This window comes from Schistocerca piceifrons, chromosome 1 (genome assembly GCF_021461385.2).
Source record: "Schistocerca piceifrons isolate TAMUIC-IGC-003096 chromosome 1, iqSchPice1.1, whole genome shotgun sequence".
In the NCBI taxonomy this organism is placed as follows: Eukaryota; Metazoa; Arthropoda; class Insecta; order Orthoptera; family Acrididae; genus Schistocerca; species Schistocerca piceifrons.
The window spans coordinates 683,873,724-683,894,482 of NC_060138.1; the positions used below are offsets into that span (position 1 = coordinate 683,873,724).

The window sequence follows — 20,759 nt, forward strand, 5'->3', positions numbered from 1 at the left end:
TATCTCTCTTTCTTTTACTGATTTTTTTTTTTTTCAACGTGAAATGGCAAAGGTGACATGTATCCATTTGTGTGTCAACCGTTCGATGGTTTTGAACGAAAATGCATTTGGTAGCGAATTCGATTTCTTTGACTTCCCATCTTTTTCCGTGTTGCAGTGTGGCAGAAGTAAAGCCCTAGCTCAGTGATATAAGGTCATTGTACAATCATAGGTTGTATTAATTGCTAACGAGTAGTGCAATTTTTTGACTCCGAAAAACACATCCGTCGGAAGTAGTATAAGCATGGATCATGTGAAATTGGGCTTTTTCTGTTAGTGAGGTTTTGTATAGGGGAGCGCAGGTTCATGTATTTCTAGACACAAAGACTTTATTGCTAACAGAACGCAGTGTGTCGTTCTTGATGGGGAAATTTCATCAGAAGCGTAAATATCGTTTGGTGTATTTAAAGAACATTAATGACTATTTTAGTTTGCAACGGAATATCAGCTGTTTTGAAATTTCGTGTAAAAGATTCAAACGGGGTTCGGAATTGGGACTCGAACCCAGCAGCCTTTCGTATACAGTGCTCTTATCGAGTGAGCCATCCAGGCACGACTCACGACCCGCTGTCTCAGCTTCACTTGTCCCAAAACATCCGCTACTTCCAAGACTTCACAACAGCTCTCCTTCATACTTTGGTGGACTATAGAGGGGACATTAGCTGAGAAATGGCTTAGCCACGGTTAAGGGACTGTTTGCAGAATCAGTCTCATTTTGCAGTGGACTGGGAGAAGCTCACTCTGACAGAGCGTTGTTCACGACAGGAAGATTCAGGGTTCGAGTTCTTGCCCGGCACCAGTTCTAAACTGCAAAGCATTTCCACGATTGTTCCTGTTCACAGTGTATATGTAAAGTGTATGGGTAAAGGAACAAATTCTGAGGTCTCGAATTCCACAATATCTCAGAAAAGATGTCTTCATCCCTAACAACGAGCGTGGAGGCGCAGTTGTTAGCAGACTGGACTCGCATTCAGGAGGAAGACTGTTCAAATCCTTGTACGATCATCCAGATTTAGGTTTTCCGCGATTTCACTCAATCGCTTCAGCCAAATGTCGGAATGGTTCCTTTGAAAGGGCACTGCCGATTTCCTCCCCAATTCTTGAAAGAGTCAAAGTTCGTGCCTGCGTCTCTAATGACCTCGATGTCGACAGGTTGTGTTTAATCCTATTCTTCCTTCATTCATTCCTTTTTTCCCCTCCTTATCATATATATCGCGTAATGACCATTCGGATAAAATTAGCGATAGTGTAATACACTTAGAGGCTTGCCTGCCTTCTTTCTTCCGATGCACCATCAGTGAAGTGAACGGGGAGCGAGGAAACCGTTTTATTCAAGCTACCGAGGCCGATAGTATTCGGCCATACAGTACGAGTGAAAAGATACTGGAAATAATTACCAAAACATATTTTTTCTGTTTTTCAGTTCAGCAGCACTTCTTTCCTTTATGTTTCCGTTCACATATCTAAGAGCTAACATTAAGGTCTCCATCGTGCAAGGGAAACTCCCCGTTGCACCCCAACAGATTTATAGGTAAAATAGCCCAGTTGGTAGTCCGTTAGAAACTGAACGCAGGTCAAGCTTGAAAGCAGGAAGAAGTTTTACAGAACTGTGGAAAAAGAAACAAAATAGAAACAGTGAACGGTCCAAGATGATGTGCAACATCGAGAGCTGAGGAGGGAACACGGCGTCGTGGTTGTGTGGTCGAGGTGTTGCACTGCAAAGCGGGAGATCTGTGTTCAAATCTCTCTCATCCCTCTTTTTTTTCGTAAAATTATGAACTGTCTATCTGATCATTGACATGTCTGTCTCCTTCTGTAGTCTTGGCAGTTGTCATACTATACATTGGTTATAGAATGAGTCATGGGGTAAGAATTTATTACCGTCGCAAGTAAAAACAAAGAATAGTGAGAGCAGGTGAGATGCCGCACAGGCATCTCCCAAAATTGAAAACAACAAATAAACGGGTGTGAAGTATGTTACAAGGAAGGAATTAAAGAGTCATAATATATGGTTCTTGTGTAGAACAAGAAAGAGTTACGTTCGTCTGGAGGTCCCTTTCTTACTCCTCGCTGTTACACCACGACACAGATATAAATTTCAACAGAGACGGAAAGTTCACAGGTTTTTGAAATAACGTAAAAAAAGTGGGGCACGAGGAGATTTGAACGTGAATCTTCCCCTTCGCAGTCCAGCACCATGATCACATAACCACAACCCCATGGCTACTCAAAGTCTCCCGATATTAAACATTTTGAACTTACACCGTTTACTTTTTTTACACCTTCCTGTTTTCATGCTTGATCTATTTTGCTGTCGATACTACTAATTAGAAATAACTGCGGAAGATTTTAACTGGATTGACAAGTTTTGCCTTGCGCGTCTGAGAAATGTGGTATCGTTACACGTCTCTCTTAAAACGTCTCTCTTATCACCTGTACTTTCATGAAGAGGTAGCTCTCGTAATTACATTTTAAATTTAGCGTGTATTTAGAACTTAATTTCATCTTGACTGACTTTGAATTAATCATCACTTTTTACGGTTACAGTGTCCGACTGCTCCACATGGCCAGCAGCAGGGCAGTTGCAGCTCAAAGAGAGGTGAGTCTCACAGCATGCGCGCATACTCATCCATCTTCTTTTAAATCCGTCCCTGCGTTCTTTTTTCTTTTATATACCCCATTGTTGTATTACTTCTCAGAGAGCTGAGTTCTTTACATTCGCAGTCTGCAGTATCATCGCTCCAGTGTGACAAGATACACGAGATATACTTCATGTTCTTTTTCAGTATGTACGGCCATATTTTTTTAAAGTTTTTGCGCCGAAAACGTATGTGTATCAAACTTCCGCACGCACATCAACAGTGCACTCTATAGAGTGCAGCTCCAATCGAATTATTTTGTATCTACTTCCAAGACATGCTTCTTCACCTTCACTCTGTAGCTAGTTGTTGGCTATGGGTTTTGATGTGGCTATGGCTATCGACTTTGACCGAACGGGGAAAACAAAGGAATGCTGGAACATTGGTGGTGCTCCGGACAGTGATGGGGGAGATACATGTCAGTTGTGGAATTTTGGAGGAAACATCCTGGCTTTCCTCTGAAGTGATATAGACCAACAAAAAGCTTGTATCTTCGTGGCAAAATGCTGATTGTAAATTGGCTCCTCTAGAATTAGAGTTCACTCTGCTGTGGAGGATCCCAGGGTGCAATGAGATAATAAGTTGAACATATTTTGAAAGTTGTAATTAAGAGAGCTGCAATTTTTTCTATGAACGAATTATAATTTAATGATCATAAAAATACAATATCGTAAGAAACACAAAACACAATTCTTCTTCGTGTCTCTCTCTCTCTCTCTCTCTCTCTCTCTCTCTCTCTCTCTCTCTCCCCCCCCCCCCCCCCCCCCCCCCTCTCTCCCTTTCGTAAAACGGAAAAGTACATAATTCACCTCGTTCTACCCCGGGCATGGGGCAAGAAAAATCAGGTTAGTCTATACTTACGTAGTTTTAAGTGCCTATAAGGTTTAACTACAGTTCTTGCTGATTGTGTCCCTTTTTTTAAGCCTATTGACAAAAATCACACAGTAGGACAGCCTCATTATCTTCGCTATCTATCCCTGTACTCGAATTGTGTGCCCCTTTTTTGCACACGAAAAAGAGGACCCTTCAACTGACTTAGAATAAAATCCAGCGCAATATGAACTTCAATCAGGACAATCCTAAGAATAATTGTCGACAGTTTTTGGTTCTCTCTCTCTCTCTCTCTCTCTCTTTTTTACATTTGTCTTCAGGATCTTCCCTTTATTGACCCATTCGTAATTTTATTCTGTTTCTTAAATAATTTTATTATTGCTCTTTCTCGTTTGGCAAATTTCTTTTTGTCTTTTTCCTTAGCAGTGGCGTTAACTTGTTTTTTGTATGGCGAATAAGTTAAGGCGGAGACCTTCCCCTCTCTTCCGATACGTTCTTTCCCTGCTTTCATTACCTTTTGACAAAGACGTTAGAATTTTAGGTGGAACATGAAGTGTAAATACCTGTTCTCAGTTGTCATCCAAGAGCACCGAGGACTGGAACATTAAATTGGACTTTCTTAGCCGACGTCTCATGATTACAGAGGGCTGAAATCTCGCCAGCTTTATCATCCAAACTGGTAGGCGTGTCTTTTTGATTGGTGCGCTAGACGAAGGAAACTCCAGTTGATGAGCTCCAAATATGATCACTTCTTTATTTGAAGTCCCACCAGGTCCGATTTCAGTTGTCTGTTGGGAGCAAATAGGCGTCGGTGAATGTGGGTGGGTTAGTTCACCGCGTTCCCGTAGCTTCAAAACCTTTAGTAGCAGTTTTTATTGTTAAGCTTTTGATAAAAGCTGATATAAAAAGTGTTGAAGTCTGAAAGAGAGTTATGACTTTCTTTAGGTTGCTTCCTAGCGTTTTTTGAAGCTCATCCCTATAATGAAGACTAAAAGAAACAAGTGGCAGAAGTCTATGAGAGCAATGTGGTGATAGACTTAGCAACGAAACATGACTCTCCCTCGCCAACATCAAAGTTCGTAGTATATGTTCAGAGGTGAGAGGATACACCCCATGATTCCTCTAATTTAAACAGTATTGATTAACAGACTTTTTATGAAATACTGGTAATCAAGAATTTATACAGGGTGGTCCAAAAGTCCGGAAACACCCTCATAAAATCCAAATGGAGTAGCAAACAAGGAAACAGAGTCCCTACACACAAGGAACGGGAAGGGGGAAACTTTATAGGCTAATCCACCAACATGGTGGCCATCTTGAAAGCCGCCATCTTGGATTCAACTCCAAAATTTCAAATAGGAATGTGGTCATGTGACATATCAGACAGATAGAGAATTTCACCAGAAAAACAATGCCGTTGTTATTTTAAACATAGCTTTATTCATTCTCGGGTTATAGCCAGTTACGTGTGGCAGCGGTGGGGCGCTCGGCAGCATGTGTGTTATGTGCCGAAGAGACATTACGCTGATGTTACACAGTCCCGAGAGACCACCAACGTGGTGGCCACTCCACAGCACCCCTACAACCAATCCACTATTGAGGGAACTGCACATCCAGGTATGCTCGCAAATTGTGCCCATAATGTGGTGGGGCTCCTTCATGGTGGAAGCATTCCGAAAATGTCCCGTCCTCCGTAAACAATGAGGGAAACACTTCTTCATACAATAACCTCAGACAACCGTTGGCTGTTAACGTACCATCAATAAAAAAAATGGTCCAACGACTCTGGTACCCCACACACCACACCAGACCATCACTTTTTGTGAGTCGACCGTTTTGGAAGAATCAATCCAGTGCCATTTTGTGTCGGACCAGTATCTGTGATTCTGATTTTTCACTTCACCATTGATAAACCAAATGGCTTCATCACTGATCAGCACCTGATAGGGGAAACGTGGGTGTATCTGCAGCTGCTGTGTCACCCATTCTGCGAACTGTATCCGACGGTCTGGTTCATCCTCGTTCAGGTGCTGGAGCAGCTGAATTTTGTACGGGTGCCATTTGTACTGCGATAAAATTCGCAGTATGGAGGTACGGCTAACCCCACATTCTTGTGACAGGCGACGAGTACTCCGTTGCGGACTCCTGCTAAATGATGCCAACACGCTCACTGTTGTTGCTTCATTGGTGGCGGATTTTGGTCTTCCAGCCTTATCTTTATCTTCAACAGAACCTGTTGCTCGGAATTTGGCCAAAAGCTTGGCAACTGCGCTTTGAATGATGGGCTGTCTGGTTGGGTGACGACTGTTGAAATCCTCAGCAATGACCCGTGTGCATCTTTCTCCTGATATCAAGATGATTTCAATGCATTCTTCATAAGTTAAGGACATTTTATAACCTGTAAATAAGGATACAATGACTAAAACGTTAGCATGAGTAAAAGATACCTAACAGTTAAACACATGTAACATATCAGGCATGGGATAGTCACATTGCACCGTTTCAGACTCCATTTTATGACTTCTCAGTGCGTAATACTCACGCTGCCGAGCGTCCAACTGCTGCCGCAAGTAATTGGCTATAACCCAAGAATGAATAAAGCTATGTTTAAAATAACAACGGAATTGTTTTTCTGGTGAAATTCTCTATCTGTTTGATATGTCACATGACCACATTCCCATTTGAAATTTTGGAGTTGAATCCAAGATGGCGGCTTTCAAGATGGCCGCCATGTTGGTGGCATAGCCTATAAAGTTTCCCCCTTCCCGTTCCTCGTGTGTAGGGACTATGTTTCCTTGTTTGCTACTCCATTTGGATTTTATGAGGGTGTTTCCGGACTTTTGGACCACCCTGTATTTACAATTTATTAATTAAAGTTTTCTTCAGAGTTGTAAGTAATATTTTTATTAGTGACTGGTTTCGAACATTGGAATGAAAACTGGATTTCGATATTAAGGATGTAATTACAAATAAGACGACGTGTATTTTTCATAAAAATGACTATTAGATGTGTTAAGCTTATATTCAATGACTTTTATATTGAAATGAGGTTGGTACATGAACTGAACCGAAAAGGGAAAAGTCTGAAACGAGAGTCGATCCAGTGGTTATCAATCTAGAACGTTACTGATTTTTTGCTATCTTTATGTATTTTATGCTTCACAGAAATGCTCGTCAAACATGCTCATCTGTTTAATAGCTTGCATCGGCCAGGAACTGAACCCAGGAGCCGGAGATAGCACGCGACCATCTTACCACAGTGCTGCACACTCTGTAAAAAAATAGGTTCTACTTAAGGGTGTTCAAAACGCTTGGAAAACCTTAGCGATTTTCTCCAGAATTTTTGAGTGTTTCTTGGAGGGACTCTGGGAGATCAATATTTAAGTTTGAACTTCAAGTGCCATAAATATGAAAAATTATAAAAATTCCGGTATGCCGTGTGATCTCCTTGTCAGTGAGCCGCTCTAGTCTAGCAGTGTCATCGAATGTGGCGGCCCCATTTGAGGCTCAGTGATTAGCGGACACTGTGAGTACGAGAATTACCAAGGCCGCAGGAGGCTAGCAGATGAACGCGTGCTCTGGATACGTGATCAGGATAACCCAGGCGGCCCGCCGTTGGCGAGAAACGTACAGAGGGTAACCGCCATAAGACAAACTCTAATAACAACTGAATCCGACTAGTTACTGAGAAGCCGCTAACATGGTTATAAAGACAAAATGAAGACGAGTGTGTGGGTAAAAACGCACACTCGATTGAAAAAGTAGTTTGTGACTAAAGCCTTAAACGATTTTCCAAACTGTGTTCCAACGCTTATTTGTCACTGAGCACTGCAGAATATCATAGTAGATTTCTTATAAACAATACGTATTTCAAATGACAGCCCAAAATGTGCATTCCACGCGTAAAAAATTTTCACAAAAACCCATACATATTATAGGAAATGTATATTTGTAAGTTCCACAACTTCCCCTAAACCATTGGACTGTATTCAACCAATATTGGTGCGCATATCACTTTCTATTTGAAAAGAATCGCTGTGGGCGTAAGAACCACATACCTGTCAAAGGGTTGGGGGCGTGGGTGAAACAGAAGTGTAGGCCACCACACACGAATGCGGAGACCCAATTCACCCATGTAGTATTTGAGAATGAGAGCACTTAGTGACTTGCAACAAACTTTACACGTAATTTCAAACCTTTATGAAACCTTTTCTGGCTCATGATCCGTACAAAAGATGAAAGGGGAAAAGTTTATCGTTTACTACATTTTTGCTGTTCATGCATAAAACTGCGGCATAAGGCACGACGTTCAATTTATTACATCTCAACTCGTAACTGTATTCGCAACACACATTGCAGACATTATTCACATATACATCTACATCTACATGATTACTCTGCAATTCACATGTAAGTGGTTGGCAGAGGGTTCATCGAACCACAATCGTACTATCTCTCTACCATTCCACTCCCGAACAGCGCGCGGGAAAAACGAACACCTAAACCTTTCTGTTCGAGCTCTGATTTCCACCTATGTAGGTTGGGCTCAACAAAATATTTTCGCATTCGGAGGAGAAAGTTGGTGACTGAAATTTCGTAAATAGATCTCGCCGCGACGAAAAAAGTCTTTGCTTTAATGACTTCCATCCCAACTCGCGTATCATATCTGCCACACTCTCTCCCCTATTACGTGATAATACAAAACGAGCTGCCCTTTTTTGCACCCTTTCGATGGCCTCCGTCAATCCCACCTGGTAAGGATCCCACACCGCGCAGCAATATTCTAACAGAGGACGAACGAGTGTAGTGTAAGCTGTCTCTTTAGTGGACTTGTTGCATCTTCTAAGTGTCCTGCCAATGAAACGCAACCTTTGGCTCGCCTTCCCCACAGTATTATCTATGTGGTCTTTCCAACTGAAGTTGTTCGTAATTTTAACACCCAGGTACTTAGTTGAATTGACAGCCTTGAGAATTGTACTATTTATCGAGTAATCGAATTCCAACGGATTTCTTTTGGAACTCATGTGGATCACCTCACATTCTGGCACGACATCTAGTTCAGAAGGTATAAAGTCATCAACATTGAACTACATGAAAACAAAACTGCAGGGCGAAATTCACTAGAGATATAGGTGGCACTTGGGTACAAATATGTGTGAAATATGTTAATTATATGTCACATGGGCATATACAGACAAAGCTGGTGTATAAAAAATAAACTTTGCAAGGATTTCAACCAAGGTTGGTACACATGTTGGTTGCTATCTGGGAATAAATACTGTGGAAATAAGAACCAGCAATCTCCTGTTAGGTTGGGGATAATAACGTGGAGAGAGAATGGGGGGAGAAAGAAATGGACAGCTATAGAGGAGGAAGGAGGACATTGAGACATTGACACAGATACGGGGGAGAAGGAGATGGACAGAGAGACAGGGTGGAGGAAATGGACAGAGGAGATGGTCTGACGGGGGGGGGGGGGGGGGGGGGAGGAGAAAGACGGAATGATCGTGGAGGGCGAGGAGGAGATAGAGAGAGTCGGGAATAGCAGACGGACAGTGTGTGTAGGGTAGAGGTGGGTGGACTGAGAGAGGGGGAGAGAAGGGTGGGGAAATGGGGGGGGGGGGGAATGGACTGATCGAGTCGGAATAATACATGCCCAGGCAACGCCGTGTACACAGCTAGTAATAAATAAAACATCGACAGTAGCGGCAGCAGTACCAAGTAAATTTAGATAGAGGTATATGTATTTACTTTGTCCTGATTGTTTATATTTACTAGCAGCAAAATAGCATGTTTACCTTAACAAAATCATAATTATTGAACAAACTACTTGAGAAAAAAAACAAGAACAGTGGTGGAAATCAGAGGAAATTTACGTGAAATCTGTTTTATGATACATGTAAATAATATAAAATTTGTAGTTTTAAGTATGTTCCGGAAGTGGAAAGCTTGTGAGATTGATTGACAACTGATCGAGAGTTTAAATGGCCGGCATTTAGCATGCTTGGTGTCAGTCGGTTATTCGATGCTTTCAGGCGCAGTCGATCGGCCGTTGTCTTTTGGTTGGGAGAGTGCAGTACGTATGGGCGCCTCGAGTGTGTTTAAATTTTTCTAAGAGTTGAATCGCGGCTTGTGACATTCGCGTTTGTCACTAGCGAATACTCTGAAATATTTGGAGCTTCTGAACTTGGGATATTTCACATTAGGCGACCTAGTCTGAACTCTGAAACTTTACCTCGGTTGTTTGCGAGTGGCCTGAACTTGTAAGTCTGACTGGTTCACAATTGTGGAATTTCAACATCAAAATTGCGCTAAACGAACATTGATTTATTTTCAGAGGTTTTTCAGAAGTTTACGCGATACATAACGTGAGACGCTGCTACTGTCTGGTTTAAGCTCTTGCTCAGACGTCCAATAATTCAGTAATAAGCAGGTAATAAAGCTGTGATAGATGATAAAAAGTTGAAGAAAAGTGAATAAACGCAGTTTTGTTACATCGTAAAAATACTGTGAGTTGTGAACATTATTTTACATCTCAAATTCCTGCATGCATGCGTTTTAAACTTTGCCCCCAGACTTTAGCGTACTCGGCTCTTAGAAAGCCACCCACGCATTCGGAGGCACTATGAATAGGGACTTTCAACTGAATTCCAATTTATAATTCGTGACTCACGGCTAAACCATACAGTCGCAGCACCATGCCCAGGCAAAATAGACGTCGGCGACATCTAACTTCCTCTCGTCGACGTACAAATACGGCAATTACAGTTTTGCCGCTTTCTGCCGATGTTAACGATCGGAATTGACGTCTTCCTTAGCAAGCTGTGGTCTTTGATTGGTTTTTGGGTTCACTGAAACATTTGTTTCATCGTGATTATTATTTGAGAAGCTGTTGACTTGTGCTTGTCAGGTAAATACGTTAGCAACGAAACAAAACAAAAAAGAAAAAAAGAAAACTAACTATACCGTATTAAAGCCCATGGCTCCTTCATCAGATGTTGCTTCGGGTTTACAAACTGATGAAGTAGGATGTCTCTTAAGGAATCGTTGACACAGTCTTCGCCTGCGATTTCAGTTTTAAATCTTTCATTAATGGCGTTTCTTCGATCCAACTGATAAGGTAAGCTTCACGAGTCTTTCATTGTTAGACTGAATAACCGATCCTCCTTATTTTTTAAGTATTTGAAGAGCACAGGTTGCCGTTCTTCCGTAATAAGTTTTTAAAATTTTCAGCCAGTTTATCAGTAGTGTAGTGAAGGTTTTCCGTACATTCTTTGACATAAATTTGCAGAATTGTCTGAGGAACATCTAATTGGTTTGAAACCTTCAGATACCCATATTGGTCATAAATACATCTACATCACCACTCTGAAGTTCACAGGTAAGTGTCTGGTAAAGGATTCATCCAAACAACTTTACCGGCTTCTTCTCTACCGTTCCACTACCGAACAGCCCGCGGGAAAAACGAACACTTAAATCTTCCCTTGCGAGCTTTGATTTCTCTTATTTTATGATGATGATCCCTATACACGGCGATTAACGAAGATATGCAAATATTTTAATATGTTATTCTAGAAGTAAAACTAAAGAAAGAAGTTCATATAAACATACGTCCGCCAATGTTTAGTTACTGAGTTACGGCTAATAAAAGATTTTGTCTGAAACTTAGCAACATCTCTAATACGAAGCAATCGTAAAACTGTACGAGGTTAAAGTAAAGCATGTTTTCCATTTATTTTGTTGTTATTAGTCTGGTGAATGTAATAAAATGTGTCCCAGATGTGTATCTGCAGTAGTTTACCAGAACATCCAGAGAAGCAAAGATTAATATGCAAGTAAATTTGTTCACTTTCCATTAAGAATGTAGAAACGTTTATGTCATTGTTGGCAACCGTTAGTGAATTGTTTCAGTCGTTTCCTAACCTTGAAACGAGTTAGTTTCCTGTAATGTTCAGTGAAAAAACATAACAGTGTATTTAAGTGAAACCAAATAGTAAATGTTGTAATTTGTAGATTATTTATGAAATAGGGATGCCTTTCAAATTTACGACAGAGGATAAGCCGATATGGTGTTTATTTACGGCAAATGTAATGGTAATGCTACGGCTGTAGTTATCGAATATCGTGTACGTTATCCAACTCTGAGGATTCCGAATGCACGAACCATTAGTGGAGTATTTCGAATGTTACGGGAGACAGGTTCTCTACCTAGCGTTCATAATCAGTACGAGCGCTCGATACGTGAAGACGATGATGAGGATATTATGGATGATGTTCAATGTGGCCCGGGCACCAGTACACGACGTATCTCGCAACGATTAGGCATTTCACAGTCTAAGTTATGGCGTACACTGAAGTAAGATAATCTCTATCCTTACCATAAACAAAAAATGTGTCATTTACATCCGGGAGATCCTGCCCTTCGTTTGGAGTTGTGAAACTGGTTAAATACAAATACATTTTATTTACTGATGAAGCACAGTTTACTCGAGATGGTATAAACAATTTACATAACGAGCACGTATGGTCAGAAGCAAATCCACATGCAACAGTGCAACGCCATTTCCAGCAGCGATTTAGCATAAACGTGTGGTGTGGTATAGTCAACACACACTTTATTGGACCATTAATTTTCCCATGACGACTAACTGGCGGGACGTACAATTCCTTCAAGAAGAAATGCCCCACTTGCTCGGAGATGCTCCACTTGCTACGCGATTGCAAATATATTTTCAACATGACGGCGCGCCTCCACATTTCACCAACACCGTTACTACACATTTAAATGAACGATTTTCCCCAGAAATCGATTGGACGTGGTGCTACGCGTCTGTAGCCACCCAGATCGCCCGATTTAACACCAATGGATTTTTTTGTATGTTGTGTATGGGGATGAATGAAAGACATAGTTTATGATGACAAAGTCAATACACTTGAGGCATTACTTGCTTGCATTATGAATGCAATAGACGAAATTAAGAACAACGCTGTGGAACTAAAACGAGCAACAAAATCTGTTCATACACGTGCACCTAAATGCGTTGAACTCGGTGGAGACATTTTGAACATTTATTGTGAATGTATTGTGATATTGTATGTACACTGTACAACTTCCTTAACGTTGAGCTTTGTTTTTTCTGGTTTAACATGAGTTTACATGTGCTATGGTATTAATTACTGTCTCTAATTCTGTCAGAGACAGCAAAGCACTTGGAAGAGCAGTTGAACGGAATGGACAGTGTCTTGAAAGGAGGATATAAGATAAACATCAACAAAAGCAAAACGAGGATAATGGAATGTAGTCGAATTAAGTCGGGTGATGCTGAGGGAATTAGATTAGGAAATGAGACAAAGTAGTAAAGGAGTTTTGCTATTTGGGGAGCAAAATAACTGATGATGGTCGAAGTAGAGAGGATGTAAAATGTAGACTGGCAATGGCAAGGAAAGCGTTTCTGAAGAAGAGAAATTTGTTAACATCGAGTATTTATTTAAGTGTCAGGAAGTCGTTTCTGAAAGTATTTGTATGGAGTGTAGCCATGGAAGTATGCAAGTGAAACATGGACGATAAATAGTTTGGACAAGAAGAGAATAGAAGCTTTCGAAATGTGGTGCTACAGAAGAATGCTGAAGATTAGATGGGTAGATCACATAACTAATGAGGAGGTATTGAATAGAATTGGGGAGAAGAGGAGTTTGTGGCACAACTTGACAAGAAGAAGGGACCGGTTGGTAGGACATGTTCTGAGGCATCAAGGGATCACCAATTTAGTATTGGAGGGCAGCGTGGAGGGTAAAAATCGTAGAGGGAGACAAAGAGATGAATACACAAGCAGATTCAGGAGGATGTAGGTTGCAGTAAGTACTGGGAGATGAAGAAGCTTGTACAGGATAGAGTAGCATGGAGAGCTGCATCAAACCAGTCTCAGGACTGAAGACAACAACAACAACAACAACATGGTATTAATAAAAGATCTGACACACTAATACAGTTTCAGTTAACGTTATTACTATCATTTTTCCAAAATTAAATTTTCTACAACTTCTGTTGAAAACTATGTGCAGTTGTCTGCAATTTAGAAAACAAATTAGGCAAAGTGGTTAATAAATTCAAAATTTTACGAAATTACGTCTTTGCTTCTCTGGATGTTATGGAAAACTACTGCAGATGCACTCTGGGATATTTTTTATAATATTCACCAGATCAGTAACAACAAAATAAATAGAAATCGTGCTTCCCTTTAACCTCGCACAGGTTTGCAATGGGTTCATATTAGCGAAGTTTAGAAGTTTCAGGCAAAATCTTTTGTTAGCCGTAACTCCGTAACTGAACATTTTCGAACCTATGTTTACATGAACTGTTTTCTTTAGTTTTACTTGTAGAATAACATATTAAAATATTTTCATATCTTCCTTAATAACCCTGTATAGGTGGTCACCAACAAAAAAAATTTCACATCCTGAGGAGAAAGTTCGCGATGAAAATTTCATGAGAAGGCGCTGCCGCAGCGAAAAATGCCTTTGTTTCAATGATTGCCACCACAATCCTTGTATCATATCCGTGACACTTCCCCCCCTTGTTTCGCGACAATGCAAAACGAGCTGCCCTTCTTACAACTTTTCCGATGTCATCCGTCAATTCCATCCGATGCGGATCCGAGCAGTACTCCAGCCGTACTGAAAGCAGTCTCGTAAACTTGTTACATTTTCTATGTGCTCTTCCAATAAATCGCCTTCTTTGGTTTCCTTTCCCCCACAGCATCATCTGTGTGATCGTTCCTGTTTGTTATTCGTAATTGTAATCTCTAAGTATTTAGTTGAGTTTCCAACCTATAGAGTTGTGTGATTTACGTGTAAGTGAAATTTAGCGGATTCTTTTAATGCTCATGGGGATGACTTCACACTTGTCGTGATGTATAATCCATTACCACGTTTTGCACCATACAGATATATTGTCTAAATCAGTTTGCAATTAGTTTTGATCCTCTCATGGCTTACTTGACGGTAAATGATAGTATCATCTGCAAACAGTGTGAGAGGACTGCTCAGATTGCCTCCTAAATCATTTGTATAAATCAGGAACAACATAGGGCTTATAATACTTTTTCGGGGAACGCCATATATTACTTCTGGTCTACTCGATGATTTTCCGCCAGTTGTTATGAACTGTGTCCTTTCTGACAAAAATCACGAATCCACTCACACAACTGAGAAAATACTCCATAGGCAAGCAATTTATTTAGAAGTCGCTTCTGAAGAACGGTGTCAGAAACCTTCCGGAAATACGGACTCAATTTGACGTTCCCTGTCAATAGAACTCACTACTTTGTTAGAATAAAGAGCTGACTGTGTTTCACAACAGCGATATTTTCGGAATCCCTATTAGCTATGTGTCAACAAATAGTGATTCGTAATGTTCGAGGACAGTATATGTTTCAAAATCCTACTGCAAATCGACGTTAGTGATACGAGTCTGTAATTCAGTGGATTATTCGTATTGTTTTTTTTTTTTCTCTCTCTCTAGAGTCCAACTATCTGAAATCGAAAGAAAAAGAAGTTAGGGACCCAGTGAAAACTACCTCTGATTGTGGGGCAGAATGGTTACTTCACTGTTCAGCTCCAGGGGCGCAGTTTAGATTATGGAGGTAAGGTCACTCGAGAAAGATTCGTAAACTGATACTCAACGACACGGTACTAAATACACTTTAATGCACATTAAGCAAGTACTAACAATAGTTGTAATGTAAACATGTGCGTCTTGGTTACAAAACCATCAGAAGTTACAAGACTGGAGCAAAAAGTCACACAACGAAAACTTAAGTCACTAACGATCAAAAAACTAGGCAAATGTTACTGCCATAGTGGAGCAGCAGAGGTTGGTGTTGCACTTACTAATACTCGCTGGTAGCTCCTTGACACGGGAAAGCGCCGATCCTCATTCCGCCTTGTGCTCCTTCTTACATCTTATCGTCCTTCATGGATAAGACAAGGAAAAGTTGTTTCAGCTGTTTACGGAAATTCTCATCGACGATTGAATAGGCTCTGTTACTATCCTGATAGAATATTTAGGGGAACATATTATTCTTTCTGTAACAGCGTCGTTGGCGTATAGCGGCATAATATCTGATCGCATGAATCAGATGACATCGTGTTTTACGCCCAGTGGTATCCGAAACCACGACGCTGGGCTCAGGTCAGCATATAAACAGCTTCCAGACGTTATGTATTAGTCCATTGGGTGAGGTCAGTAACAGAGGATCCGTAATAGGCGTGTTAGCGGCCGAGAAACAGATACGCTGGATGGCTTCGTCGAATTGGGTCGCGATAGTAACGCGATTTGTGATACAATTTCCTTACGACAATCGCAAACCACTAAGCGACATCCACGTCTTAAAACAGTAGACGTCAATAAGATGTCTCCGATGGTCCCCTTCTAAAGGGAAGTGCTCCTTCCTCCAACCGCAAATTCCGTTTAGCATCTCGACGATCCTCTGCTGACAGTGGTGTGGGTCCACGTTACTCGATCTCTAGAATTTCACATCCGAAATCTATTTACTATTACTTTTAATGTGGGACGCTCGTTCCAAAAACCGAAACGAGAGAAGTAAGCCCGTTATGCGATTATCCTACAGTTCCGTTTCCTAATATTATCTAAGAAATAAAAAATAAATTTCGACAACTTTGTGTATTGTCCGTTACACAGTCTGAAAACAAGCTGAAGTACAGCAGTTAACATGAGGTCTTGTGTTCCTTCTTTCGTTTACTGGCAGACAGAAGAGGCAAATAGAGAGACTGACAAATAACATCCGCGGTATGGCCCTGGTGCGTAAACAATTGTTGTAACTTTAATTTTAGAGCGCTGCACTTTCATACACCGGATTTATTTGTGAGCAGTTACTGCTTAGTTTCGGTGAACTACAGCCAAGTCCGAGGAGCTTCTTCAGCAGTCTTTGTGTTTTGAAGATCACAAACACAGCTGTGCTTGGAGAACATCGCAAACAGCCCGGAGTCGTAACCCGGTGCTTGAAACAGTGTGTCGTAAAAGCAGCGCCAGGCGCGGAGCGACATCTTTACGTGCCGTGGAACTGCCGTTTTACTAACCATAAAAAGCAGCCATGTCGTTTCATGTCGCGCAACGAAAAATTACCGCCCTAGGTTGCTTAAGCCCATAATATCTAGTCTAAAAAATTGTCGTCTGCGACGCCTTTTTCGTACGGTTAAATAAATGTACCATGATACGCCAAATTAATCCTCTGTTCCAGAACTAACATGAAGTTTGGGCTGCTGTGTAAACGTGAAATAAACCTGATGCTTTCGTCCCTGCAGTTACATCCACAGGCTACAGTAGCGTGGTGACTGAGAACATTAGTACCTTTAAGGTTTAACCATATCCGTATTAGAATGGTTTCCGTAACTACATATATCCTACAAAATTACACGTAAAAAAAATTTTAGTGGCACATGAGCAAAAAGATAGTTACAATCCCGGAGACAGCATACATGAAACACATTTTTTTCCGAATGTAGCAAAACACCTGAAATGTACAAAATACATCTATCAATTCGGTATAGCTATAGCGCAATCGATACTTCGTGTAGCTACCACAAGCAACAATATAGTGCGTAAAGTGATGTTATTACTACAGTGAGGCATGCGACGCGTTTATATTTTTTGTTCTAAAAAGATTCGCTCACGATAATGGAAATCATCTGTTACATCTAAAAAATTGTAATAATGCATGTAATCGCTATAGACCATTGCATTTTATGTATAAGCCAGAAGTCGTGAAGGATATGTATGTGCTTACGCTTGGAAGTCGCCGCGCCTCTGAACGCAAGCATTTCATGAATAGCAGAAGAATGGTAACTGGTTCCAGCATCTGAACATAAGCTGGCAGTCACCCGTGATGAGAACGGTCCTCAGCTTCAATCCAATACCTACCTGTTGTGATGAACTGCAAGATGTACGCATAAAACGGGTTGTTTGGAGTCATAATTGCGACAGGTGCATGTAGAGCAGGCTGTACATGTGACAAGGTCACAGTGTCTTCATTAAGCCGTCCTCACACGGAATGCGTACGCCTACGTGGGCATGCCGTGTCACTGATTTTGTATTCTCATAGCGCAGAATTCCACATTATGCAGTATACTTTAAGGGCTCACGTCAGTAATAAGTTGTTCAAATTTTCTGAACATGCCGTATTTTCTTAATAAGCATGTCAGACCCGTACTGGCCAGAGTGGCCGTGCGGTTCTGGGCGCTACAGTCTGGAACCGAGCGACCGCTACGGTCGCAGGTTCGAATCCTGCCTCGGGCATGGATGTGTGTGATGTCCTTAGGTTAGTGAGGTTTAATTAGTTCTAAGTTCTAGACGACTGATGACCTCAGAAGTTAAGTCACATAGTGCTCAGAGCCATTTGAACCATCAGACCCGTACTGAGTATGTAAGAACGTAAAAGTAAATTTGTTAAATGTCACTCCTCAAAGTATTTTTTAAAATTTGTTTCTTTATTTCACCAATCTGTGTAAATGGAAATAGGAAATTCTATACTTGATCACATCGCTGTAACAAACGTTGAGTATGCGTCCTTCAAGTCGTAGAGTATGTCACAAACATGTTATACCGTCCAAAATGTAAGTGCAAATATGTTAGTTTTTCACCAATCGAGAAGACGAATGGTACGTAGTTAAACGCAAATAATATATCATAGTACTTTGTTTCTCTTTTTTCTTCCATTCCTCTTATTTTTCCCGCCCCAGACAGTTTTCTCGTTACGTCCAACAATTATATGGCCGTGTTACTGCAGGCGAAAAACTGCAGCAGAAGTAATACCTGTTACTTCCGTACAGCACTTGAAAATGGAGTTCAAGCATCGAAACCAGGGTTGCCACAGGTTCTGGAAGTCAGGGAATATGAGGGAATTTTAAACACGTCAAGGAAATCAGGGAAATATCAAGGGAAATTTGAAAAAAAAAATACTAGAATAATCTTATTTTTGTCTTTGTAGATGAAATTGTTTGTTTACTGAGGTGTCATGCATCATCATTGGCTGGGTACAGCTGAGTACGTGCGCCGCTTCCCTACTCCCTCACTCCTATTGCTTCCCCCTTCCTACCACTCCCCTCAACTTGCAGTCAGTCTTCCACCACTTCTTGTTGGATCTGATTCTCAGAGACTAGACACAGCGTCCGGAAACGGCGATCATGTGTGCATTAGTTGTGTTCGAATGATTGTGTGAATATGAGTGTGAGTGTGTCTGAGTGTGTGTGTGTGTGTGTGTGTGTGTGTGTGTGTGTAGCGTAATGTAGTGGATTTTCATGGTTTATCCTTGGACCCAGGACTGCCATCTCTTTAGCAGGCCAGAGACCATGGGCGATGGATTTCAGAAATTGCATCTGTCTCACCGCAAGTACGTTGTATAGCGTGGCATTTTGTTGACATTGTATTTGGTTTAGTACATCTTGACATTTCAAAAGTAGTTTTTATGTTAGAAAGTATGAACGAGAAGAAGAAGGAAATTGTGTCAGTCGCTGTCGTTTTGTATGCTATGTACTCGTGTATTTTTAGAAAGAAAAATCACACAATACGTGTAAGATAATGGATATAACACAATTGGTAATAACCGACAGTAACGAACGTAATAGAGCAACATTTTATTGGCGGTCACCTAAAGTGTTGGTTTACACAGTTTTTTCCCGCCTTGAGCACTGCTTTCAAGAGCCAATTTTTTTCTGAGGTTATTTCTGAAAACAGAGAAGGTATTTTGAATCAGTCTTGCGACTCGAAGGAAATGTGTATTTTTGTCACCAAATGTGTTTCGTTTTATTGAAATAAAAGAACATCAGTGATCGTAATGAAACGCATTTGCCATGTTGTTTTGTTTTCTCCATCTGAAAACAGTTCATTACGATAGATGTTGATGTTAGTACTTAAAATTTTTGCTCACGTGAAGGAATGTCATCTGCTTGCAAGTATTTTCAGATATGTACTCATTTGCGCTATTGTTTCTTGTACCATAGCTGCAGAGACGGATTGTCAAATTACGTCTTAACTTACCCTTGAGATCTCAAAATTTGTCAGCGAAAAATGCTAAAACTTGTCTGGGAATCAGGGAAATATTAGGGAATTTCACTTTGGGAAACTTGTGGTAACTCTGGGAACGCATTGGGCAATAATAAGGAAATAATAACATTATGACCGAAGACGGAATATTATTAATTAATATGTCCCTAACCTAGTATATCGTGGACAAACGTGACATAATAGGGCTTACAACGTCGCATGTTGGATCAAGCAGATTTATTTCATTACATCTTCAGCATTAGACAGTTTTTGTATCGGAACTTCCATGTTACAAACATATGCTGTTTCAAAGCGCCGATTTATCGAAGCACATTTTTAAAAATCAAGCTTCTTACGCGACTAGCAATACGTAAATTATTAAAAAGTCTATATCCGTGGTATCTGCTGCTGCAAGTGGATAAACGAGAAAGTTTATTTTTTATTAATTTATTCTCAACCAATGGCTACCTACATCTCCACTTATGTAAAAGTGAAAAAATTGTGCTAGCCACTTTTTTACCTCTGTATCTTAGTTTATCTCAAATACGAGGTATAGGGTATTTGGTATCGTACTGCTTTGAAATGCAGGAACCTGCGTTCATTTTCCTGGCATGCATCTAATTTTGTCGCAAATGTGTAAAATGTTATTACAGAAATGATACAACATGTTTATAACTTTCTTTTTAACATGTTAATCGGCATTGTATCCGCTGGTGTCCCAACAGCATCTGTAGGGTATCCTCCGCTCACATTCGATAATCGCAGATGTGTTTAACGCAACTGTTTCACGTTCGTAGAATTCGAGTTCGAAAATCACTCTCTACATGTGTATAAGTGTCATGTACTTGTCACTTGCACACGCGTGGCGGAACTGCAAACAGCTCAGTTGCGTATGCGTGGTTTTTTGGTATTTATTCTAACAAAATGTTGTTGTTGTTGTTGTTGTTGTGGTCTTCAGTCCTGAGACTGGTTTGATGCAGCTTTCCATGCTACTCTATCCTGTGCAAGCTTTTTCATCTCCCAGTACCTACTGCAACCTACATCCTTCTGAATCTGCTTAGTGTATTCATCTCTTGGTCTCCCCCTACGATTTTTACACTCCATGCTGCCCTCCAATACTAAATTGGTGATCCCTTGATGCCTCAGAACTGTCTAACAAAATAATAGTTTAAAATAACAACCTAGTAGAA

The 20,759-nt window shown here is 40.7% G+C and overlaps 1 protein-coding gene across 1 annotated transcript in view; it reads left to right on the top strand.

The window, feature by feature from the left end:
- The window catches only part of LOC124709369, a 427,556-nt gene that overhangs the window by 269,236 nt on the left and 137,561 nt on the right, over nucleotides 1-20,759 (top strand). The window contains exon 3 of the mRNA XM_047240833.1: nucleotides 2,587-2,638. Within this exon, the coding sequence (XP_047096789.1) occupies nucleotides 2,587-2,638 (52 nt within the window). The remainder of the gene's footprint in view (nucleotides 1-2,586; nucleotides 2,639-20,759) is intronic.